The 26,494-nt window shown below is 47.3% G+C and overlaps 1 protein-coding gene across 4 annotated transcripts in view; it reads left to right on the top strand.

Moving 5' to 3' along the window:
• Positions 1-26,494, top strand: part of NRG2 (neuregulin 2) — a 331,862-nt gene that overhangs the window by 51,645 nt on the left and 253,723 nt on the right. Inside the window, exons 1-2 of one of the 4 annotated variants that reach the window (XM_034778371.1) lie at positions 10,743-12,462; positions 13,227-13,877. The exons of the other annotated variants lie outside the window; for them this stretch is intronic. Of the exons in view, the coding sequence (XP_034634262.1) occupies positions 12,084-12,462; positions 13,227-13,877 (1,030 nt within the window). The 5' untranslated portion in view covers positions 10,743-12,083. Of the gene's footprint in view, positions 1-10,742; positions 12,463-13,226; positions 13,878-26,494 lie in introns of those variants that run through there. 4 annotated transcript variants of the gene reach the window in all.

The following is a 26,494-nucleotide window of genomic DNA, read 5'->3' as shown; positions in this document are numbered from 1 at the left end:
AGCAAGAAACAGGCTAGAATGCTCATTTCTTACGCATTTGAAGGAAGTTGGCAAAATACTAAGCTGGAAATCAAACTGAGTGTCAAAAGACAGAGGACTGTAATGCTGCCAATTATTAGTTTTATTTCCTGCCAGCATGATGGTTTGTGTAGTAAGGAATCTGTACTGCAGGGTTTAGTCCACACAGAAAAGTAGTAGCAATGCTCTACAGCTTTCTTTGGGGGGGTTAAAATGCTTTACAAATGTTGTTATCCACATTTTCCAATGGAGAGAATGAGGTTAAGAGACTTGCCCAAGGTCACTCTACGCATCAGTGACACAGCTGAGCCCCACAACGCCTGATTCTCAGTCCACAGCTCCACCCACTAAATCACATTGTTTCCCTGGGCTTGTCTACACTACAAAATTAGTTCGAATTTATTAAAGTCGACCTGTAGCCTCTGATTCTACAAAATCAATGGTGTATGCGCATTCTGTAGGAGGAGCGCATCCCCACTACCATGGGTAGCATTGACCCACAGTTCCTGCTGCCGATTGGAATTCTGGGTTAGGCTCCCAGTGCCTGATGGGACAAAAACATTCTTGTGAGGTGTTTTGGGTACATAATGTCAGCCTCCCATGATGTACTTGGCTCTTCCCTCCTTCCCTCTCTCCCTGAAAGCAACGGCAAACAATCATTTTCGCGCCTAAGCCTGGGTTACTTGTGCAGATGCCATAGCACAGCAATCATGGACCCCGCTCAGCTGTATGCTATTGTGAGCATCACAAACAGCTCGCACATCATCCTGCGGTATTTGCAGAGCCTAGCCAGGAGCAGCCGCGCGGAAGAATGTGATGCCACGCAAAGAGCTGTGCTGGAAGTCATTTGCGCATACTGGCAGCGGCAGCCAGGCTTGTTGACACAGTGGAATGCTGTTTCTGGGACAGGGAAACAAGCACAGACTGGTGGGACTGCACTGTGATGCAGGTATGGGATGAGGAGCAGTGGCTGCATAACTTTCGAAAGTGTAAAGCCACTTTAATGGAACTTTGTGAATTGCTTTCCCCAGCCCTGAAACACAAAAATACCAAAATGAGACCTGCTTTGGCAGTTGAGAAGCGAGTGGTGATAGCCCCGTGGAAGCTTGCAATGCCAGATTGCTTCCGGTCAGTCGGGAATCAGTTTGGAGTGGGTAAATCTACCGTGAGGGCTGCTGTGATCCAAGTAGCCAGGGCAATCAATTCACTTCGGCTAAGAAGAGTAGTGACTCTGGGAAATGTGCAGGACATAGTGGATGCCGCGATGGGGTTCCCTAAGTGTAGTGGGACGATAGACGGAACGCACATCCCTTTCTTGGCACCAGACCACCTTGCCAAAGAGTACATAAACCGGAAGAGCTACTTCTCAATGGTGTTGCAAGCACTAGTGGATCACGGGCCGTTTCACCGACATCAACGTGGGATGGTCGGGAAAGATACATGACACGCACATCTTTAGGAACTCTGGTCTCATCAGAAAGCTCCAAGAAGGAACTTTCTTCCCAGACCAGAAAATTACCGTTGGTGATGTTGAAATGCCAATAGTTATCCTTGGAGACTCAGCCTACCCCTTGCTCCCATGGCTCATGAAGCTGTACACAGGCAGCTTGGACAAGACAGTAAGGATTTAGTTGGGGATTGGTCCTGCTTTGAGCAGGGGGTTGGACTAGATGACCTCCTGAGTTCCCTTCCAGCCCTGATATTCTATGATTCTAAGGAGCAGTTCAACCATAGGCTGAGCAAGTGCAGAATGGTGGTAGAATGTGCCTTTGGATGTCTAAAGGGGTGCTGGTACACTTTACTCACTAGTTTCAAAGTAGCAGCCGTGTTAGTCTGTATCCGCAAAAAGAACAGGAGTACTTGTGGCACCTTAGAGACTAACAAATTTATTTGAACATAAGCTTTTGTGGGCTACAACCCACTTCTTCGGATGCATAGAATGGAACATATATTGAGGAGATATATATACACATACAGAGAGCATGAAAAGGTGGGAGTTGTCTTACCAACTCTGAGAGGCCAATTAAGTAAGAGAAAAAAAACTTTTGAAGTGATAATCAAGATAGCCCAGTACAGACAGTTTGATAAGAAGTGTGAGAATACTTACATGGGGAGATAGATTCAATGTTTGTAATGGCTCAGCCATTCCCAATCTCTATTCAAGCCTAAGTTGATTGTATCTAGTTTGCATATCAATTGAAGTTCAGCAGTTTCTCATTGGAGTCTGTTTTTGAAGCTTTTCTGTTGCAAAATTGCCACCCTCAGTTCTGTTATTGAGTGACCAGACAAGTTAAAGTGTTCTCCTACTGGTTTTTGAATGTTATGATTCCTGACGTCAGATTTGTGTCCATTTATTCTTTTGCGTAGAGACTGTCCGGTTTGGCCAATGTACATGGCAGAGGGGCATAGCTGGCACATGATGGCATATATCACATTGGTAGATGTGCAGGTGAACTAACCTCTGATGGCATGGCTGATGTGATTAGGTCCTATGATGATATCACTTGAATAGATATGTGGACAGAGTTGGCATTGGGCTTTGTTGCAAGGATAGGTTCCTGGGTCAGTGTTTTTGTTCAGTGGTGTGTGGTTGCTGGTGAGTATTTGCTTCAGGCTGGGGGGTTGTCTTTAAGTGAGGACAGGTCTGTCTCCCAAGATCTGTGAGAGTGAGGGATCATCTTTCAGGATAGGTTGTAGGTCTTTGATGATGCGCTGGAGAGGTTTTAGTTGGGGGCTGAAGGTGACAGCTAGTGGTGTTCTGTTATTTTCTTTGTTGGGCCTGTCTTGTAGGAGGTGACTTCTGGGTACTCGTCTGGCTCTGTCAATCTGTTTTTTCACTTCAGCAGGTGGGTATTGTAGTTTTAAGAATGCTTGATAGAGATCTTGTAGGTGCTTGTCTCTGTCTGAGGGATTGGAGCAAATGCGGTTGTATCTTAGGGTACGTCTACACTTACCGGAGGGTCCGGCGGCAGGCAATCGATGTTCTGGGATTGATTTATCGCGTCTGGTTTAGACACGATAAATCGATCCCGGATCGATCCCGGAAGTGCTCGCCGTCGACGCCGGTACTCCAGCTCGGCAAGAGGAGTACGTGGCATCGACGGGGGAGCCTCCCTGCCGCTTCTGGACCCGCGGTAAGTTCGGACTAAGGTATTTCGAATTCAGCTACATTATTAACATAGCTGAATTTGCGTACCTTAGTCCGAAGTGGGGCGTTAGTGGGGACCAGACCTTAGAGCTTGGCTGTAGACAGTGGATCGTGTGATGTGTCCTGGATAGAAGCTGGAGGCATGTAGGTAAGTATAGCGGTCAGTAGGTTTCCTGTATATGGTGGTATTTATGTGACCATCGCTTATCAGCACAGTAGTGTCCAGGAAATGGACCGCTTGTGTGGATTGATCTAGGCTGAGGTTAATGGTGGGATGGAAATTATTGAAATCATGGTGGAATTCCTCAAGGGCTTCTTTTCCATGGGTCCAGATGATGAAGATGTCATCAATGTAGCGCAAGTAGATTAGGGGCGTTAGGGGACGAGAGCTAAGGAAGTGTTGTTCTAAGTCAGCCATAAAAATGTTGGCATACTGTGGGGCCATGCAGGTACCCATGCCGCTGACTTGAAGGTATATATTGTCCCCAACTGTGAAATAGTTGTGGGTGAGGACAAAGTCACAAAGTTCAGCCACCAGGTTAGCTGTGACATTATTGGGGATACTGTTTCTGATAGCTTGTAGTCCATCTTTGTGTGGAATATTGGTGTAGAGGGCTTCTAAATCCATAGTGGCCAGGATGGTGTTTTCTGGAAGATCACCGAAGGATTGTAGTTTCCTCAGGAAGTCAGTGGTGTCTTGAAGATAGCTGGGAGTGCTGATAGCGTAGGGTCTGAGGAGAGAGTCCACATAGCCAGACAATCCTCATGTTAGGATGTCAATGCCTGAGGTGATGGGCCGTCCAGGAGTTCCAGGTTTATGGATCTTGGGTAGCAAATAGAATACCCCTGGTCAGGGTTCTAGGCATGTGTCTGTACAGATTTGTTCATGTGCTTTGTCAAGGAGTTTTTTTAGCAGATGGTGTTGTTTCTTTAGGTAATCCTCAGTGGGATCAGAGGATAATGGCCTGTAGAATGTGGACTTAGAGAGCTGTCTAGCTGCCTCTTGGTCATATTCCAATTTATTCATGATGACGACAGCACCTCCTTTGTCAGCCTTTTTGATTATGATGTCAGAGTTGTTCCTGAGGCTATAGATGGCATTGTGTTCAGCATGGCTGAGGTTATGGGGCAAGCGATGTTGCTTTTCCACAATTTCAGCCTTTGCACATTGACGGAAGCAATCTATGTAGAAGTCCAGTCTGTTGTTTCGACCATCCGGAGGAGTCCACGCAGAATCCTTTTGTTTTGTAGTGCTGGTAGGGAGGATTCTGTGGGTTAGTATGCTGTTCGGGGGTATGTTGGAAATATTCTTTGAGTCGGAGACGTCGAAAGTAGGATTCTAGGTCACCGCAGAACTCTGCCCCTCTGCCATGTACATTGGCCAAACCGGACAGTCTCTGCCCAAAAGAATAAATGGACACAAATCTGACATCAGGAATCATAAGATTCAAAAACCAGTAGGAGAACACTTTAACTTGTCTGGTCACTCAGTAACAGAACTGAGGGTGGCAATTTTGCAACAGAAAAGCTTCAAAAACAGACTCCAATGGGAAACTGCTGAACTTCAATTGATATGCAAACCAGATACAATCAACTTAGGCTTGAATAGTGACTGGGAATGGTTGAGCCATTACAAACATTGAATCTATCTCCCCATGTAAGTATTCTCACACTTCTTATCAAACTGTCTGTACTGGGCTATCTTGATTATCACTTCAAAAGTTTTTTTTCTCTTACTTAATTGGCCTCTCAGAGTTGGTAAGACAACTCCCACCTTTTCATGCTCTCTGTATGTGTATATATATCTCCTCAATATATGTTCCATTCTATGCATTCGAAGAAGTGGGCTGTAGCCCACAAAAGCTTATGCTCAAATAAATTTGTTAGTCTCTAAGGTGCCACAAGTACTCCTGTTCTTTTTACTCACTAGGTTAGACCTCAGCGAAAGCAATATTCCTATTGTTGTTGCTTCTTGCTGTGGTCTACATAATATCTGTGAAAGTAAGGGGGGAAAGTTTCTGGCAGGGTGGGGGGTTGAGGCAGATCGCCTGGCTGCCAATTATAAGCAGCCAGACACCAGGGCAATAAGAAGAGAACACTGAGGCACACTGCGTCTCCGAGAGGCTTTGAAAACCAGTTTCATGAATGATCCAACACTGATGTGACAGTTCTCTGTTGTTCCTTACCAACCTGTCTCCTTCTTCGCATGTACTGCCCTGTAAACTACACCCCACCAACCATAATGTGCATAGTGAATAAAGAGCCTCTTGTACTCAATTCGTGCATTTTTATTACGCTAACAAACACTGAACAGAGACATCAATGAATAAGAACGATAACCAGGTAAGGGCCTGATAACACAGGGAGGGAGGGGCAAGGACACATAGCTTATTACAATTGCACTGTCTAGCAATCAAAGCTGTGGGAATCAGAGCTTTCTGCTCCATGAACCATCCCCTGGAGTTGAGTTCAAGGGATAATGGAGCTTCCCCCTCCTCCCCCCGCATTCTAGGACATCTGGGAGAGGAGGATATGGAACTTGGTGAGGAGGGCAGCTGGTTCATCATTGGGTGCAGTGGGACTGTAAGGTCTAGTTGCCTTTCCTGCGCCTCAACAGATGCTTCAACATGTCTGTTTGCTCCCCCATAAGCTGCAACATCTCCTCTTGCGTGTTACACTCTTGTTCCCTGCTTGCTTTCCTGCCGATGCGCATACTGTCTGACAGTGTGAGCCTCCATGCATGTCAGCCTCAGAGGAATGCATCAAATCTCAGAACATGTCTTCCCTTGTCCTCTTTTTTCATCTTCTAATCTGGGACAGCCTTTGTGCTGGAGTGGAGGAAGCACCCAGAGAAAATGGTGCAGCTTCAAGGAAAAGCATGAATTGCAATGAATGAAACAATTCACAGCAGTAAATACATTCCCTGAGGTACTCGGCCAAATTTTGTGTTTTAAAAGAAGAGCCTGCCAGTAAGGCACAACACATGGCAGAGTGCTGGGCAGCAGATTTTGGTTTTCAAGCAGGCATGGTAAGCACACACAAAAGGGTAGGTGGTGTGAGGGCACACCTGGGGAAATTTTTTAGTGTGGAAACTCTTGGCACATAAACAGGCTTTTCTGGGGAGCACCCTTTGTGTGGCTGCACCAGCCGCCACTGTATCCCAATTGTTTACCTCAAATTAAACATTAACCACAAATTGAATTTAACCCCTGTAGTGTTATTACAAGCGTGCACTCACCAGAGGCGTCTTCCCCGCCATCACAGTCCCACACCAGTGGGTCCTGGGAGGGGATTGGCTCCAGAGTTAGGAAAAGGTCCTGGCTGTCGGGGAGAATGGATCCTCTGCTTGCCTGCTGTGCATTCTCCTCCTCCTCCTCTTTCTCATCAACAATGTCCTCCTCGTTGTTGCCCACGGCCACCTGGGTCCCCTGGGAGGTATCCACGGAGAGTGTTGGGATACTGGTGGGGTCCCCACCTAGAATCGCATGCAGCTGCTGATAGAAGCGGCATGTCTATGACTCATCACCAGAGTGACTATTGGCCTCCCTTGTCTTCTGGTACACTTGCCTGAGCTCCTTTATTTTCACATAGCACTGCTGTGTGTCTCTGGTGTAGCCTTTTCCCCCCCATGCCCTGTGCAATTTTGACATAGATGTCAGCATTTCTTCTGCTTGTTTGGAGCTCTGCCTGCACAGACTCTTCTCCCTGCACAGCAATCAGATCCAGTGTCTCCTGTATGCTCCACACTGGAGCACGTTTGTGTACCTGGGCAGCCGTGGTCAGCTGTGCTGGCGAGCTCTCCATGCTGATCAAACAGGAAATGAAATTCAAAAGTTCCCAGGGCTTTTCCTGTTTTCCTGGCTGAAGTGCAGTGGAGCTGAAAGTGCTGTCCAGAGCGGACACATTGGAGCACTCTGAGACACCTCCCAGAAGCCAAACAAGTCGAAATACACTGTGCTGTGTCTACACTACCCCTAATTCCCAGGAAGGTCGAATCTAGCGTTACTCCTCTTGTTGAGGTGGAGTGAAGATGTCGATTTAAAAGGCCTTTTAGGTCGGCGGGAAGGGCTCTGTAGTATAGACAAGCACATTATAAATTCAATCTAATGCGGGGAATGTCGATCTAATGACGTAGTGTAGACCAGCCTACAATTCTCTTGCTTTCCTTTCTTGCTGCCAGTTTATATTCTCCCCATCCCTTGCAAATGAGCCAGCAGAAGGCTGCCAGTTATGCTCATTAGCAGCATTCCTGCTCTATGAACGCCTCCTGTCCAAATAGGCTATCTGCTGGCTTGCACTGGGTTACAGCCTTGGGGCTGCTCCAGTTTGCAAACACACCCATAGCTAACGGGGGGCTATGAGTTCCATGGGGCAATTTACTAGCCCCTTGTGCCAGCTCTCATTGGCGGCTCTACTACCCTCTCGCTACAGCCAGAATTAGAACCCTATCTTGCTGTTTTGTAGAGGACATAGACTCTCTAGTACTCATTAGGTCTAGTGCCTACAGGCATCCACACAGAGAAGTAATTTAATCATCTCCAGAAAAGGCAATCCATGATCCTTCCTCCTAGCAACATAGGGAAAAACTTTGGGGAATTATGGTCTATGGCAAAGTTAGAAGAATCTCTGTGTAACTTCCTACTACGGGCTAAGCAGAACAAAGCCAGATCTGAGGGTTCCACTGCTCTGGGCAAATCAGCAACTGCCCACTCCTGCCAGCTATCAGTCACACAAATACTTAATGTATTGCTGGCCCCATAGTTTGCTTGGTGACCCCCTCCCCATTGTTCTATGTAGCAGGGCCAGCATATGCCTAAGGCTTTCCACATAGCAGGACCCAGACCTATTTTGAAGGGGCATTTTAATCTAAGTACAAGAAACATAAATAAGAGAAAAGAACTCTAGCAATCCCTGTGATTCAGGCCATGTCTGGAATCAGAAGAGAAAGAGAAAGGATATTGACTGATAAAGAAAGTGACACAAACCTGTTGGGGCAGGAGGGAAAGAAAAACAACAGACCCAAGATCAGATATCAGAGGAAACATGTTTATTTGAGGAGAAGGGTTGCAAAGGAGGAGATTCCACCTTGCTTAGTTCAGGGTGGACCAGAAGGGATTGCCTGTACTGAGAAAGCAAGAAGGTGGCACACAAATAGGCTCTAAAAGAGATGGCCCAAGGTATATATGCAATGGACTTTCTCTGCCCAGCTCCTTTGCATCAAAGCCACATAAAGTTATGATAGACTTGGAAACAGTGAATTATGGAGCATGTCAGAATAGTTTGGGAAAGGAGGACAAATTACCTAGTAAACAAAGGAAAATATTATCCCTTATAGGTTCCATCTCATTAATGTCTGAGTTGGGATTGTCTCACTGTCTAGGCTTAATGTCCCCTCTAACCCATTTTCAATATAAAATATGGCCTGGCAGCCACAAATAATGAATTCATATTTATCCAGCACTTTTTTTTTTTACCCTAAAGCACTTCTCAAACTAGAATGGTCCCATGGAAATACAACCATCTCTGGGGTGGAGAGCAGCCATCTATAAAACAATAAGGAGGGTGGGGAGAGGAATATTGATAAAAGGACATGTGGGAATCCCCTACTTAGGTTTTTGATGCCCCTGAAGAGCAAAAAGGTCACTTTTTAAAGTCTCAGTTAAGGGACACCTTCAGAAGAAATGGTTGAAGATCTGAGCTGCTCCTACTGCAGCACTAGAGAGTGGAGGAATTAGAAACCTGAATTTTAGTCCACTCAAGCCACTTCCCTAGTTAGGCACAGCTAGGAGAAGGGCAGCCCTACCCATTTCTCCTGCAGTGGAAATCTACAGCCCAGATCCTCAAAGGTATTTAGGCACCTGACTCCCATTGATTCCAATGAGAGTTAGGCACCTAAATACTTTTGAGGGTCTGGGCCTGCATCACCATCTGAAAGAAATGCTTGGGAAAGAGTTATTTGCGTAGAGATTTATAGGTAAAGAAGAGGGAAGCCAGGGCAATTTCCCCACTCCCCGTAAACTACCTGTTCCCTGACTCCAAACAGTTGGCAGCTTCCTTGCTAGGGAAAGTATTTCCCCTCCTCCCTATATTTCTCTGTGGTTTCCTGAGTATATTGTTATATGACTTTCCTTCCCTCTCCATAGGAATTTCACCCATAAATCCCTGTAGTTGCAGAGACTGTATTGAGCGTTCTGGGAATTGAGCAGGTACCAGATACCACAACTGTGTTTTCAGGCTTTTATTATTGTACTTTTCCTTCCACTAAGCAGCCGTGTTGCTCTTTTAGCCAATCATCCTATGTCTGCTGTTTGGTTTGCAATTATTTTTTTTAAATACTATTTTGATGCCTGCTAAAAGCATCAGGAAATCATGCCAGTTATTCTTAGACTAAGATCTGAACCATAGGATATAATGAAACCCAGCTTGAGCAAGCAAACAGCAAAAATCATTGGTCTAGGAGAAGTGGTCTTGGACTAAATGTTGGACTCTGATGTATTACAAACTTTAGAAATTCTTTAAAGTGGTTGCCTAAGGTGGAGGATTGGGGCGGGTGTGTGTGTGTGTGTGGACTGCATTGCTCAGAGGACTGCCAATGGTCAGAGGTTCTCAGTGTAGGAAACAGGACCCTCAGAGAGGTCACAAACAAGTGCCAGAGGGTCCAGACAACCGTGTCTTGCCAATATTGCTAGCTTGGAGGGATGACCACCACCTAGATGGGAGGGGGAGTCCCAGGGTGGTCCTGGTATGGAAAAAAAATCAAGAGCCACTGGGCTAGGTCAACAGATCAAATCCAGTCCAAGTTAGTAGCAACTGAGAGTTATTGCTGCTTGTTGACCTATGTGAGACAAGCTGGTAAGTCTTAGGGGAGTGCTTAGTGGACAGATGTCCACACTGCATGAACCACCAACATAGCTGGCATTCACTGGCACCTTTATTGGCAGTTTCAGTGCAGAGAGGCTAAAGATTAGAATGGGCATGAAGCATGAACCACCCCATCACCTTTAGCCATGGTCCTGCAGGGCACTTGAGAAGGGCTGCTTTCATCACCACTGCCCACATGGTATCTGTTCTTTGAGTAAAGAGAGGGCTTCAGTCTCCAGGGGTGGCATCTACTAGCACAAAGGCTGGGATTGTCAAAGACGCCTAAGGGAATAAGGTGCCTAACTAATGGTGCCACTGAACATTTTATTAGAATTATTTTTTGTTACTTTCTTGTAGTAGCAACTAGGACCCCACTCACCGACTAGGAAACAGTTGTGTTAGGTGCTGAACAAAGACAGAACGAAACAACTGTATTGGCCTTAAGTATGGCTAAGGATGGTTTAATTCCAGCCTTAATTCCAGAACAATTAGAAATGGAAAAAAAGTCAGCGGGTTGCCTCCTGGAAATGAGTCTTAGGCTCTGATTCAGCAAGGTATTTAATCACCTGCTTAACTTGCTTTTAATGAGATTAGTCCTGCTTAAAATTAAGCAGGTGCTTAAGTATCTTGCTGAACTGGGCCTTACTGCAGGTTTCTCTGGACCTAGAAACAACGCAGGGTAATCTGATTGGGTGGGAGGGGGGAGGACAGAAAGCCAAAGAGAAATATGTTTAGCAAAGGTCTTAACAATGAAAAATGTTTCTGAGACTCTATGATAAATGTGCCTGATAACACAATACATTGCTTGAAGTTGAAGAATTACCCAGAGGAGGACATGCTTTAAGTATCCTTGGTAGTGGGAGTATGCATTTAAATAAAATAGATGGCTTCCTATCGGCTGAAGATCTGAATGGACTCATGCACTATCAAAAGGCAGTGGTAACTTCTGGGAGAAATGTACATGCATAACACTGAATTCGGCTCTGCATGGGAAAAATGGTAGAATACAAGGAATTTGAACATTTATTAATTCCACCCATTCTGGATAATTCCACTTTTTTTTGGAGATATAGATTCGCAATCATAAACATGGAGGGCCCCGGAGATCCAAAGGTACATATTATACCATCATTATCTATCACCCCAATTTATTTAAAAAATCATTATTGGCTATAACTATCTTTAGAGTCTCCCAGTGAATTCTTGCCTGACTTTTCTTTTAGAGTGTAAGCTTGATGGGGCAGGGCCACTGCCTTTATCTGTGTATTGTATCACTGCCAAGAACTCTACTGACATAATAATAACAATGCACATATTTGCGTCTGATCCCACTTCAACTGAAGTCAATGACAGATGGCAGCAAAGCAGGCAGGGATCACAATGTATGCGATTATCTCACCCCCTTGCGTCAATTACCACAACAATGGGAACCCACTGGCTCGGGATTCCAGGGGCAGAATTTGCCTTTTTGAAAATCCTCTGCTATTAACTACTGTTCTTAAACTGCTGCGGCTGGCACCTTCAGCAATGATTTCCTATGGGATTATAAGGAATACAGACAGGGGAGCATCATCTTTAAAAATAAACAACTTTTCTGAGTTTAAATTGCCTTCTCCTGAAAACCCACTGCAGTGGGAGAGTCTTGTTATTATCTTGCTTGTTTATTAAGAAGAGACAGCAGGGGTCACCACATGAAAGAAGCCATTTTCTCTTCAGCAGCTATCTTTTCTTTTGCCAGTTTCTTTTTTTTAAGCTGCATTTGACTGGGGTGTCATGCACAAAATTCCAGCTCCGAAGTAATCCTGAGACAGGAAAGTAGATGTGTAGGGCAGGGCGGCCCAACCCCGTTGTTAGCTTGGAGTTGTGAAATCTGCAGGGCTGGTGCCCCGGCAGCAGCTGAACTAGATAATATTCCGTTGCAACCGGTTAAACGGCGCTTCCTCCTGCCCCGAATGTGGCTTAGCGGATTGTCGGGTTGACGAAGGAAATGCTCGTGTTTTGACCGGAGCTGTAATGCAGTGTGGAGATGGGCAGGTCTTGAGAGGATGTGATCGGAATGCCAAGCGCTGCAGAAATCAGCTATCTAGTTCTCCCTCCCTCCTCCCATCCTGGGGACCCCCCTCCCGGCCACCCTCCCCACTCTAGGCGAGATCGGCTTTGCCCGCATTTCCAGCCCACCCCTCTTGCAATTGCAAGTCGCACCAATAGAACAGGACAATGCTGGGGAATCAGCCAGGCCCTTTGGCAACACAAACGTAAACCCAGTGACTTACTGGTAGGTTTCCCCCCACCCACCCCCGCCTGCTGCAGCCACCTGCTCCTCGTGTCCTTGCTGCAAGCTGAGGGGCGAGACATCAGCAGTCCGGCTGCCCGGGGCTCTCTGCGGCTCGCGGGGCAGCTCCCGGGGACGCTCGGGCTCGAGGCATGGCATAGAGGTAGGTGACTGAGCGCGCATCAATGTGGCACCTTCTGGAGGGGTCGCCAAGGGAAGCCCTAAGCTGAGCATCTGCTCGGGAGACCGCGGGTTGCCTCGCGACTCTCCCTGCAGCCCCCACCCGCCATACGGGGGTCCCCGCCCAGACCTGCAGAGGGCTGCATCCCCGAGGGGGCGGGGAGTCCCCGACACCCTCCCCCAAGGGAGCGAGCTCCGGGCGGGGAGGTTCCGGGGAGCGCTTACACCGGCTCTCCCGGGGGGCAGGGAATCCCGGAGATCCCCTGCACAGAGCGCCGCGCTCAGGGTTCCCCGGGATCCCTTCCGAAGGGCGCTGGGGGCAAGATCCCCGGGGATCGGGGCAGTCACCTGCTCCGCTGGGACTCACCTGCCCAGCAGCTGGGACTGGCTGGCCCAGGCAGGACTCAGGCAGGGGCCGCGCGGGGCAGCGGGGCAAGACCCTGCCCAGCCAAGGGGCTCCCCGGGGAGCCGCGATCCCCGGCGAAGCAGGACAGCACAAGCCGGGTGCGCTCTGCGGGGGCCGGGGCATCCCCTCGGGGCCCCAGAGCTCACTCGGGTCCCCTGCCCGGCGCGGGCGAGCAGCCCCCTGCCTTCCCCGGCTCCCTCCTCCGGTGCTTGGGGGCAGGGCCCCCACGGTCCATGCGCCGCGCAGCTCCGCGCCTTGGTGCCTGGGGAGGCTGCTGCGCCGCCCGGGGAGGTGCCGGCCTGCCAGCGGGCGCTGAGATTACGCTGTTTCCGGTCCTCCAGCGCCTCTGTTTCCCCTCCCGAAGCGGCGGCGAAGCGGCAGCCCCCCAAATGGCCTGGCCAGATGCGGCAGGTCTGCTGCTCAGCGCCGCGACTGGAGGAGGCTCCGTGCGCCAGCAGCAGCAGCAGCGCCCGCCCCGCTGCGCCTCCCGAGCAGCCGCAGCCCTGCAGCCCGGACAGCAGCCGGCGCCGCAGCAGCCGCCGCAGCCGACGGCATGAGGCGCGATCCGACCCCCGGCTTCTCCATGCTGCTCTTCGGGGTGTCTCTCGCCTGCTACTCCCCCAGCCTCAAATCGGTGCAGGACCAGGCGTACACCGCGGCCGTGGTGGTGGAGGGCAAGGTGCAGGCGCTGCCCCCCCCGCCCGGCAGTGGCAATGGCACCCGCGAGCCCCCTGCCTCCGCTGGGGGAGTCCTGGTGAAAGTCTTGGACCTGTGGCCCCGCAACAGCGGGGGGCTGCAGCGCGAGCAACTGATCAGCGTGGGCAGTGCGGGCTCCCCGGCGCCCTGCTTCAAAGTGAAGAGGAACCACCGCTACATCTTCTTCCTGGAACCCACCGAGCAGCCCCTGGTCTTCAGGACATCCTTCGCCCCCCTGGACACCAGCGGCAAGAACCTCAAAAAGGATGTGGGCAGGATCCTGTGCGCAGACTGCGGTGAGTTGCCTGGGGCTGGGGCTGCCTTCCTCTCCTCTACAGTCTACGGCTTTTGCGGGAATTAGTGGGGGTTAGTCTGGGTGTGTGGGGTGTCGGAGGCTGCTGGGGGCCAGGCAGATGGGAATGGACATTCAGCAGACTCCCTCTGCCTAGCGCACCACCAAACAGTTTGGGAACTGCGTTTGGTGGCTGGCATGTGCTGCTGGAGACCTGCCATCCCAGCATCGCCCCGAGGTTACACGTAAAAAAAAAAAAAGAAAGTTTAGTGTTTATCGTGTGTTTGTTGTATCTGTGGGGTTTTGAGTCAGGAATAGGTACGTGAACCTGGAGACCGTTTGTCTCTCCCCTTAGTGACTGGGAAATGCTGGCAGGCTTGATTTGGGGAGGTGAGACTCGAGGGGACCAGGTGCGGGGGAGGAGGGCATTGAATTTGATTTGCTGAATATGACTTGCTCTGTTTTAAAAACTCCTGATCTGCATGTTGAACGCTGCTTCTCCTAGTGTAAGGCAGGCACGCAACTCATGTAAACAACGCCTTCCTCGCTGCCCCATGTCAACAGCCACAGAAATGTAACTCGAGGGTTGCAAGCTGACTTTCTCGGTGGCTGTTTTTCTATATGTGGATCGTTTCTGTTCCTGTGGGTTGTTCTGCTTTCTTTTTCTTTTTTTTTTTTTTGAGAGAGAGAGAGAACGCTAGCCAACTCTTGTGAGGTGAACCCCATTTGTGTCTTTGATCTTCGATTTCCTTGAAGAGTGCGAATGCTGCCTGGAACAGAATTTCTTTCAGTTGTGATGATGACCTATCCTGGTAACTTACTCCTGCTGGACGTTGTCAGTTGTGCTCTAACACCTCAATGGCAATCCGTATTGACTGCATCCATCACCTCTAGGCTGGTTGCAGTACAAGCATGCAGGTGATTAGGGAGATAGCATCCAGGGTTCTGGTGGAACGGTGCAGCTGCATAACACGCTCCTTGGTGTCAGAAAGTCAAATAAACACAAGCTGATTTGATACAATTTGTGACTGAATTCAGAGTCTGTTTTGAAATTGGATTTCGCTGTTCTTTTTGTTTGTGCTTCAGTCGCATTATAGCTCACTAAAGTATTTTGTTGTCAGTCTCTTATATTTTTCATATTTAATGTTTCTTTTTGTCCTTGCTTTTCTTTGATAACTGCAGCCAATCTACGGAATGAAAGACCTTGTAATAGCATGAATTTCTGGCCCCATTAACTCTGTAGCCCCTAAATTGCATCCGATGCACTGCTTTCCTACAGCAGATAACATGTTTATAAATGCAGAGACAGATATTTTGTTGACATGTGTATGGATTTTGGAATAGACTGGCTAGCAGGGATGTGCAATAACTATTGAAAAGTTTGGCATCTGTCAAAATGGTGTTCTAATTTTCAGAAGTTTTTTCTTCCACCATATTTAGTTTTTCTTAAAGTAACAAATTGTGTTTGTTCTGTACTGTATAAATACTCTATATCTTAGACTTCATCACATTATTTTCAAATACAGATGTCAAATTAGTTCAACAGGAAAGTGTTGGTTTATTTATTACTGCTTCTTGCCCTGGAATTTCATTATTGCTGTCTAGAAAAGCTGGTATATGGTTTTAAAATTTCATGTTTTGATGATCTTTGATTTTTTTTGTTTGCATTGAATGATTTTGACTAGGTTTGGGATGTGAGCTTGGCCCTTAGTTTGGCTTTAATTCTCAGACACCACACCACCACACCATGGCCCAGGACGTGGTGAGAACCCTGTGGTGCAGTGGAAAATGAACAACGAATTTCTCCTTAGAACAGGTTCCAATTTGGTCAATGAATTATAAATATATGCAATGCATATCTCAAGATGATTCAGATTCCCTATATAGGTACTCACTCATCAGGTTAATAGACCTTTTTCCCATTAAAGGCTATGTGACATGCTAGTTATACTTAGCTCTATAATGAACATTTAATAGTTTTTTTTTTAAAGTAGGCTTTTCTGGGGCAAATCCTTTGCCATTCAAGAGGCAGGCTCTGTCTGCTCTTTAGCTATTATCACAAAGAGAAGTTTACAATTGCAATTGCTGGGAGAGAGAAAAGAAACCTCACATATAAATTGCTGTTGAGAAGAATGGGCTAAGAACATAAATATCAGGAGACCTGTAGTTAATTTATGTATGTATATAGACCAACATGAACATATAACATTTAGTGAAATAACTGTCACAAAATAAAAAAGTACACACCATGAAGAGTACTGGTAAATTTCATGGGGTTGTCATCTGGAGATGGTACCACATCAGCAAGTAGGTTGCACGTTTTAGTCCATCAAGAAAAGTCACAATCCTGCAAGGTTCTAAGCAACCTCAAGTGATTTTGCTGAGAGCCGAGAGTGCTCTGCTCCTTCCTGGATCTGGCTCAGAGGGTTAAAGGAAAGTGCGTAGGCTGCTGTAGCTAGCCAGGTAAGAGCTGCCATTCTGACCACATCACCTTTTCGGCCCTAATGCATTTATTTCTGCATTTTCAACCGTCTGAAGAAGGCCTCTTGGCTAAAGAATCTGCAGGTTGTCAGTGCTGTTGTCTCATCAGAACTGTATGGCAGGTTGCAAAATAAAGAAGCTGGGATGTAGTAACTGTCAGAAAGGTGGTTATGTTAAGTAACAGAATTGAAGAGCAACTTCATTGCACTAACATTTTGATGACCCATTGACTTCTGCTTTCCTGTGTGCCAATACAATACTGGGAGGTTAGTGTCGAAGGTGACATGCCAGGTAGGACTGATCTTTTGATTTGTGATGCACCCAGCTGCTGGAGGTGCATGTATTGGGCAATCAGGCCATGATTTGTCTTCTCCCTGCTTGCCTTGTGCCGGAGAAGAAAATTGGGCTGCGTGGTGTTTCCTGCTGCGAAAGAGGGAGATGGAGGTGGTCCATGAGCTCCAGAATTAGCATGGGATTGAGGGTCCCCTGTTAGATCATGGAGTGGTCTCTAAGCGAAGTGGTGGGTACATCATTGTTTGGGATGTTGAAAACTAGACTGTGTGGAGCACCGGAGAGTGGAGACTAGGGAATCCTCCTGCAGTGGCAAGAAGATGGACTTAATAGCTCTGCTCCAACATCATTTCTACAAGGACTGGGACCTCCAGGGTTCTGTTCTCAGCTCTACCCCTGACTGACTTTGGGAAAGGACAGGAAAGAGCTCTTTGCCTCAGTTTACGTATATGTAAGATGCATAGAATAGTCGTCACCTTCTCTCAGTGGAGTTGGGGGGATTAATGAATATTTGGGAACACTGGGAGTTCCTTGGATGAAAGGTGGGATGCTTTCAACAACATGGTGGTATTATGTGTGTCATGGGATAGCGTGGGTTGGGATATCTATCTGCCTGAAAGGCCATTTAAAAAGCCTCTTTGACAACCAATATTCTAGCTGTGATATTGCTTCCTATATTGTTATATATTTATTTTCTTTAGTCAGTATCCTTCACATGGATTTTCTTTTGGCATCCATTTGCTGCTTGTTTTGGGGTGACCTCTTATTTCTCTATGCTCGTGGGGGTGGACCAAGGAGGAAGGAATATGTCCACGAGGTAACCTTCGCTTTCCCTCAAACATTTACAGTGACCAGTGGAACCAGTAGGCTTTGGCCTACTCCTGATTCTGTTGAAGATGATGGGAAATTGTGCCACTGACTTTACTGGAAGCGGGATCAGACCTTTAAAGAGCATTCAGCATCTTCAGTTGTTTTACACTTTAAATGACTAAATAAATACCGCTCTGCAAGCTTAATATATATTTTAAAATATCTAGTTTAGTGAGGGGAAGGATGGCTTTGTTGTTAAAGCATAAGATATGGAGTCCGGAGACCTGGGCTCTATTAAAGACTAATTCTGTGACCTTGAGCAAACCAATTGAGCCCATTTGTGCCTCAGTTTCCCCACAGGAATTTTAATATCAACTTGCCTCCCAGAACAGGTTTGTACATCTCTTTGAGACCCTCGATAGAAAGCATTATGGAAGTCCTATACAGGGCATAGTGGTTGCTACTACAATTAAATAGGGCTATTCACAGCAGTAAGAACTATGCTCCATAGAAAGTATGTCCAGGCTTGGGCTTTATTACTACAGTTGATGCTCCTTACAAATAGAGTGTCTGATCTTGCACGCAGTAGACATTCAGAATTCTTGCTGACCGCAGGGCCAGTTTTGAATGCACAAGGATTGCAGGTTGGGGCCCTAAATATCACATCACTTTTGCTGGGAGGTACATTTCTCAACTTGCTGAACTTGGCGTTGGCTTTGCCACATCTGCTGGTGTTAATCAGGGATGGGTGCTCAAATGGCAAATGTACCCTCCTGAGAACTGAATATCTGTGGTCCCATCCAAAACAGCATTTAAAGCACAATACTAGCAGCTTGTGCACAATCTGCAGAAAATGCTTGTTCCTTTTTCTTTGGGTAATTCATTCAACACATTTCAAATAAACAGTGAACTGAATATAATGCTGGGGAAAGGTGCTGGCTTGACAGTCTCTCTTTATCCCCAGAACAGGTACAACACAGGCAGCAGCAGTGTCAGCTTCCCCTGCTCATTGCCCCGCTAATTAGAGCTGTCTGAAACTATTTCGCACCACCTTCAGAAAACTCACACTTCCTTGGTTTTGCAGGAAAGCGAAAGCTGTCTCCTTCTTGCCTTGAGCTTTTGCAAATGGAAAATGGTCATTTTGCTGCAGAAAGCTTTTTCTTCTTGTAAACATGGCACATTCACACAGGGTGCCGACTCACAGTTTTGCTCAGAATTTTGCCTCTGCCTGACATGGAAGGTAGCTCAGTCTTTGTGACCGATTCTGTCCATGGGTTCTCAGCTGAGCCTGCCGAAAAGGGGGCCAAGTATTTATTTTATTGCTTACTGTTGGGGGCATAGAACTGTGCCTATCCCAGCGGGCAGGTGCACATATTTTAGAAATAAATGAAAAACAGAGGTTGAGCTATTATTATAACAAACCAAGTCTATAAAATGAAGACCTGTCACTCTACTGATTCCTCTTAGTTCAGAAAAGCCTGGGTAAATATACATCCTTGCAGTGTGCCCTAGAGGTCAACAGAGACTGGAGTACCCAGGCACTACCACAATCCAAATAATAAATGAGTTCCAGAGCTAAGGGCCTTCCACTCAGAACTCTGGCCACCTGTCCTGTGACAAAAACAGCTGCAGATTTTTAGCTCCAGCGCCCCCCAATTATCACAACTACTGGGGTAAAACACTGTGGGGAGCAGGTTCTCACATACACAGGATCTGAACCATAAAAGGCTTTATAAATCACAACTAACGCCTTGAATTGCGTTTGGAAACAAATCAGAAGCCAGTGCACATGTACAGCCATCTCCATCAGAGAAGCATCACTATGTAAATGGGTAGCCATACTCTGCAGCAGCTGAAATATACAAATGTTCTTCATGGGTAGGCCTAAGTAGAATGCAAAATAGTAATCTAATGCAAAGGAGACAACATCTCTGTTCATGTCTGTTGCAAGGTTGTTTTGTGATGAGGGAATATCTTGGGAATGAACTGGGATCCACCAATCCATTTTACCTAGGCCACTAAATAGCAGTCATAATAACAGGCCTTGCCAGATTTGGTAATCACTGATCACACTGGTGAAATTCTCTATCTTTTTAAGTCATTCCATTTAATAAATGACACAGCGGTCCTTCCAGCAAGCACCCAAGCTGCAGGAAATCCCTTAGGGTAAATTATACAGTGCTTTGTGTGTGTGTCATACAGTGAAAATAAACAGCACAAGTGGATGTAAAATTTGACTGACATCAAGGATTGCAAGCACATCTGTAATGGGATTTTCAAAATGGCTTGTGGAACATGCAGTAGGAAAGCAGAGAGCTTGTTGTTGGCTGCTCTTGTAACCAGTGGAATTTTCAAAGCTAAGAGGTGCTAGGGTGCTGAAAATCTGTCTGCCTCCTGGGAAAATCTTGGCAATTGTCTCTAGTTAGACATCTAATAAAGCTGCAAGGCTAAGGACGTCTTCCCCTTCTTCACCTTTACTGCCTGTCCTTCACAAGGCATCCATAAATGATCCCTGTTTCATGGAACCCCCACTGGCACTCACAGCCCCCTGACACACAGACATTGCCATGTTCCATTGCATGCAATTGTTAGAAATCCCAATGGTTAAATAGCACAGCCATGATCAGATAACTGTCCCCTAACAAGCAATTACTCTGCTAATGATGTTTCTCTGCAGTGGTGCCCATGCACATACTGGATGAAATTAAGCTGAGTGCTGTTAAAACACGCATTGGGGCAAGCAGTGAGGCACAGACTCAGTGCAAAGTCGGTGCAGCCGGTGGCTCTGGCAGACAGTCTTAGAATGGTAAGAGAGTCCTGCTGAACAGAGCCCAATGATGGCAGTGTGCCTGGCAGGTCCGCAGGGAACACCCCTATGCTAACCCCACAGGTGAGGAGAGTCCTAAGGGACATCTCCATGTGCACTGTTAGAGAACGTGGGATCTGGACACCAAAGTGACAGCCAGCCACAGAGCGCACCAGTTTCTCGATCACCATGTGAGTGCAGCATTAATTCTTGACACATGCATGGCCATGCATTGGGGGATGTCAGTCAAGGGCCTCCTGCCTTCACCTTAACGCACAAGGTACATGATGCTTGAACTAGATTATGGCAACCATCGTCACCAGTTCCCCAGTCCAAATCACATGACCCTGTTCTTTGCAGCATGTCCTGCATGTTGTTGTTACACTAATGCCAACCGTCCACTTGTCTCCATCATTGATTGGCCTGTAGAGAGCAGGTGAGAGTTCATTTCCTCTGACTGGTGTCAGGTCCATCTGCTGGTCCACCCGACTTTTAATAGGAGAACTCAGCTGCTGGGGAACCCTCAGTGCAAGGCACCACTCTATAACTGGGACACTGGTGTCTTCAAAGCAAGAGAGCAGAGTCGCACTCATTTTAGAACCAGCTGCCCTTTGTAGCCCTCCAGTCCAATCACTCCTAGCAGCACCTGCATACGAGATGGTGACCATCCTCTCTGGATCTTACCCTGAACGTCCATTGCCTCCTGATGGAGATGAGCAGAGATCTCCTCTTGAGGCCTGCCCTGGTCCCAGCGCTGCAGCACCCTCTATCTGCAGCTTCCTCAGGGAAGACAATTCATTGGAGGTATTCTCATCTCATGGAATATGGTGATGACATGAGATCCATTACAGACACAGAGAGGCAGGATAGTGCACAAAAGATGCAGGTGGGACAGATCTATGTGGGACACAAGATGGCTGATTCGTGCTCTGCTGGCTGAGGCCCATAGGGACAACATTCACACCTTGGTTCCTTCTATTCAGGGCCTGTGGCACATAGTAGTTCAGTCTCCTGTGGGCTGTAGTGCTCCAGTCTAATTTTGGTTGTTGGGTTTAGTGTGTGGGTGCTTGGGGGTGTTGGTGGCCTGTGAGATACAGGAGATCAGACGAGATGATCTGGTGGTCCCTTCTGGCCTGAGGATCTATGTCAAGTCACTGAAGCAGAATCCCAAACAAAATTCCGATGGGTTTATCCCCCGCAGCCTCTCATACCCAAAAAGGTCACCTCTGAACCCATGTAGCAATGGCAGGGCAAACTCACCAGTTTTGATAGCTGTTGTAACAGAACTCAAAGCACGGATGGGGGATGGACCATGAGAGGAAAATGGGGACAACAGATGATATTTAGCTGAAAAGAGTTTCTTGTCCCAAAGCTGGCCCTTGCCTGCCAAAGAGAAGTGTGTGAATGTGTGTGCGCACAAGCGCACACAATGTTTGGAGCTGGGTTGTATGTGAGCCAGGGCCCATCCCTCATGATCCCCAATTCCTTCCTTATAAATACCCTCATTTTGCTTTGAGCCCAATGGAGAACCTATGCTAATGTAGATAAAAACAAATAAAAAGGACAGAGCCAGAGTTCATTCCCTGGAACACTGTCAATTTCTGTTTCAATTTCCTGCATTTTAAGAGTTTCTAAGATAGTTCAGGAGAAGACTTTCTGTTTTTTCTTTGACAGAATAACCATCTAGTATTTAACAGAAACTTGCCAGCATGAAGGAAAGTGCCAGCATGTAATATTTTCTATTTCAGGGAGGGAGTGTGGTCTAGGGGCTTGGGAATCCGAAGACCTGGGGTTTGGTCCTGCTGACTACCCCACTGAACTGCTCTGTGCCTCAGTTTACCTATCTGTAAAATGGGCATGGTCATTCCTGTGAGGCCTAATTAATTGTTTGCAAAGTGTTTCGAGATCCCCAGATGTTAGATGCTATAGAAATGCAAAATATTGTTGTTGTTGAGCATGGAATATATTTGACTTATCTCTGTCTGAGGTTGGTCATGTGGTCAAGGTTTTAAAGCAGTTGTTTTTTTCTGAGCTGTATGAATAAAAAAATTCTGTGAGGTGGAAAGCACACAGACCGCCTAGTAAATTATTCCCCAGCTCAGCGGCCAAGGAGAAGAGGCCACTACCCATGTGGGAAATCCTGGATGAAACCCAGTTTTCAAAGGAGCCTAGCGGAGTTGGGCACCCAGATGTCATTGAAATTCTATAGGGCTTGGACACCTAAGTCCCTTAGACTACTTAGCAAAACGCAGCCTTAGTGGTCAGGCTGAAACCAACCAAAACAGCAAGTTGTCAAGGCCATGGCAAGTATTAAAATCCTAATGATGAGAACTACAGCTAGTCAGCTGGGGCTGTTTACACTGCCCCGCAGCTCAGTCTGCGGGGCTATGGCTTGCAGAGTGCACCAAAGTGCTGTGCTGTAACTCCCCCATGTGGACGCTGCAGGCGTGAACTTAAAGGTCCCTAGTTCACCTGAACGTAGTTCTGTCTGAAGAGGACTACAATATTGCGAACCGGGGGCCTCCATGTTTGCATCCCCAGTGTCAACGTGGGGGAGATACAGTGCAGCACTTTGGGGCATGCTGCAGTTCACACCCCCGTAGTCTGAATTGCAGGGCAGGGCAGACATGCCCTTCGACTCTGCTCTCCTTTCATGGTGTAATTTCGACGTAACTCCACTGAACTGAATTGAATAACTCTGGATTTACACTGCTGTAAATCTGACCCTTTGCCTCTAAATACTGTTCGCTTTAGGCAGGTGGAGTGAACGTTAGATCTTGAGATGCAGGAGTCACCCAGTTAACATAGTTTTCCCTTGTGCATTGGTGTTTTCCTTGGCTGTTGGTTCTGTCCCTTCTTCATGTGATTTGCAGAGAAGGTACAGTGTGCCAAACGTTGACCTAATATTCTCTGTCCCCTAGTGAGTGTATGCAGTGGTTGTGTAGCCCTGTCAGCCCCAGGGTATAGAGAGACAAGGTGGGCAAGGTAATAGCTTTTATTTGACCAACAGCTCAGTCCCTCAGAGTTTCTCAAGGTAAGTTAGGCTAAACCACGTTGCTGATTTCTTTCTTGCAGTCAGTTTGGCTCTTCCAAGGTTTCTGAAATTACAGCTCCGTTTGGGAGAAGTCAGGTGGGTTGGGAGCTGGGTATGAGGAACTCTGGTGAAAAGCCCAGTGTGGTGTATTTGTGTGGGTGCTTGGCACAAGTGAAGGCTTGGATTCTGCAGTCAGATCTGCATCGGCGCAGACGGATGCCTGCAGAGGATCTGATTGCAGCCTCAGGATCTAGGTCTTAAAGCCAACAGACTATGGAAGCGATTGGGGAAGAAAAATGAAGATGTTGATAAGATAGGGCTGTGTCCAATGTCTGTAGTGAAGCACTCAGGACGATTAAAAGGCATTTGCAGAATTTGTGGAAGGACATACTGTACTTAATAGGAGAGTGAGGCAGCTTCTGCCAATTTGCAGGCAAGAGGCAGATATTTGCATTGATTATGATCAGCTTCTGCTAATTGGCTGAGATAACGGTTTAATAATAATACAATGGCATTGGGAACCCTCCTGCATTTTGTCTGCTCTCTAGTTGTGGCAATAGCTTGGCATGACACCACTGGCTGGAATTATTTTTGTTTACTGGGTCGTGTCACAATCAGTACAACAGTCCTCGTGGCTAGCATTGGATTGAAATTTAGCTTCTGGATTATCCAAGGGCATTTTGTCCTCCTTAACTCTTTTGGGCAGCCGGGTGGGTGCAAATCAGGAGCAAGCCCATTGAAGTCACTGGTGCACAGCCGTCACGAGATCAGAATCAGGCCCATTATGTCCGGCTGGAAAGGCACACAGTCCCAGCTTTACGTGGAGCTGTGCTGATGTGGACAGATTAAAACGTTTCATGTACACATTCATTGACCTGTGACTGTCACACACAACTTGAATGGACTAGGAGGCTATTGGCATGTGCCCACAGGGCTGAGAAACGACCTTTTATAGATGTTGCTGAAGGAGCTGTAGGGCATTATTATTGTGATCTTGTGGCTAGGTCCCTCTTTGCTCCTCTTTGCCTACACGCTGCTCCTTACACTTTTCCAATCTCCCTTTTGTCTCCCTTTGGCCTTGCCTGTTCTCAGCTCCTCTCTCCTCCCCAGCGGTCTTGGGTATGCCCCTTTGCACCTCAGCTGCCCACCCAATGTTCCGCCCCATCTCCCATCCGAGGGGCATCGCGCGGACAGCAGGGGAGAGCACAATCTTTGTTCACCCCTCACCAGCTCAGCTACACCCTAAGCCGCCAACAAAACTGTGCCATCCAATGTAGCTAGCACTTTTTTGGCAGGACTGCAGGTGTATATCCAGGCTGACATGCACAACTGGGAGGAGAACTATCATGCATCTTCCTCCACCGTCCCAAGCCATGAGTCTCAGGAGCAGCTTCTAGCCTATCAGGAGCAACGGGGTCTTCAGACCCTGCTTAGTGTCTTGTTAAATCCTTCTCCGTTAGCTGGGGAGGGACCAATGATGTCCGCCCCCATCACTGCAGAAACCTGCAGTGGGACCCAGACCTGGGGGCAAAGGGAATGGTGGCCCATTGGAAGGGGGATAGACATGGTATCTTTTGGTAGTTTAGTCTCCCTGGGAAGCTAGACTGCTTCCATGAGAGCAGAGGAGCTGTACTCCGGGTATCCATACTCTAGCTACAAGGGACCCTTCCTTTTTTCATTCCTAAGACTTTGGCTGCAGGACACCTTACTCCCCTTTTGTTTGGCTGAGTTTGAACAACTCTGGCTGTAACAGGCCATTTGCTCTATGGGACAACCTGGTTTTAGTGGGATGGGGCACCAGCCACCTCTTCCTCTGGAGTCCTAGTGGACTAGCGATGCCCTCACTTATGGGCATGTGTTCACAGACCCCAGATCTGGAACAAGCTTTACCCTTTGTCTACTCCTGTCTTATTCAGAAAGTCTGTGATCGGTGTAGGTTTTTGCGTAGTCAACTGGGAGGCTGGTGCTGGGGCTGAAGCGCAGGATGCGCTCTGATTAGCCAAGAACTGGACTTTTTCCTCAAGGAAAAAAAAATTGTTGCCAACTCCTAGCTTTTCAGCCCCAAAACATACAGGCAGTGAAGCGCACCCGTAAGAGCTCTTTACTTTTCACGATGTAGCTGGGATCAGAATTTTGGGAGGCTGGGAGAGGCATTTCTGCCAGCTATAGGCCAATCTGGAGAATTGTCATGCTCAAGTCATCCCAAAAGAATATCTCTGTGAAACATACCAGGTAAGAAATGATGTGTGTGAAATAAAAGCGCTGCGGTGGGCTTGTGCTCACAAGAGCATCCTGCTATGCAGAAGAGGGAAGTTTATTCTCTGATCCATATGTTGTCGGACCTGGAAGCCTTTGTCCAGAATGTGAGAGCAGAATTGGAGTCAATGTAAGTTGAATGCTTAGCAGGTGGAGTGCAAGCATTTCCCTGTCCGTGGCAGCAACCACAAAACACCCATGTTGGTAAATATACGTGGTGAGGCAGGGCTGGCTTCCTCTAACAAGCTGTGTGATTTGGGAAATCACTTAACTATTCTGGGCCTCAGATCAACCATCTGTACAATGGAGAGAATCATACTCTGTGGGTGTTTGGAGGTTACCTAATGAATGTTTCGAAAGGACCTTGAGGTCCTGGGATGAAAGCTGCTGCATATTGTAGGAGCAAGTCTAAATACAGTGGGTTATTTTTAGCACCCCTCTTCAAATGACCCACACTCCTGTGCCACGTCAGTCAGGGGTTACAGTCACTTGGGGGCCAGGAAAGGGGTTAAATCGGAGATGTGTTCTGAACGGGGCGGTGCGAGGCGGGAGTTAGAGAAAGAGAGGTGCTGAATGTGCCGTTTCAGAGCAAAGAGCGTTTGGGGATGTTTCTGTGCACAATGTGGGCAGCTGGACTCCGTTTCTGTCTGTCAGAAGCATGCTGGGTTTCAGAGGAGCAGGCAGTGGGAGCAGTTCATAGACCTTCCTGGCAGAAATACCTGGTCAGCTACTAGCCTGGGCAGCAACTAGGATGAGACGCAAAAAGAACAGGAGTACTTGTGGCACCTTAGAGACTAACAAATTTATTAGAGCATAAGCTTTCGTGGACTACAGCCCACTTCTTCGGATGCATATCGAAGAAGTGGGCTGTAGTCCATGAAAGCTTATGCTCTAATAAATTTGTTAGTCTCTAAGGTGCCACAAGTACTCCTGTTCTTTTTTT

This window comes from Trachemys scripta, chromosome 8 (assembly GCF_013100865.1).
Source record: "Trachemys scripta elegans isolate TJP31775 chromosome 8, CAS_Tse_1.0, whole genome shotgun sequence".
NCBI lineage: Eukaryota > Metazoa > Chordata > Testudines > Emydidae > Trachemys > Trachemys scripta.
The sequence above is the reverse complement of the archived record's forward strand: the minus strand, read 5'-3'. Positions and strand labels throughout refer to the sequence as shown.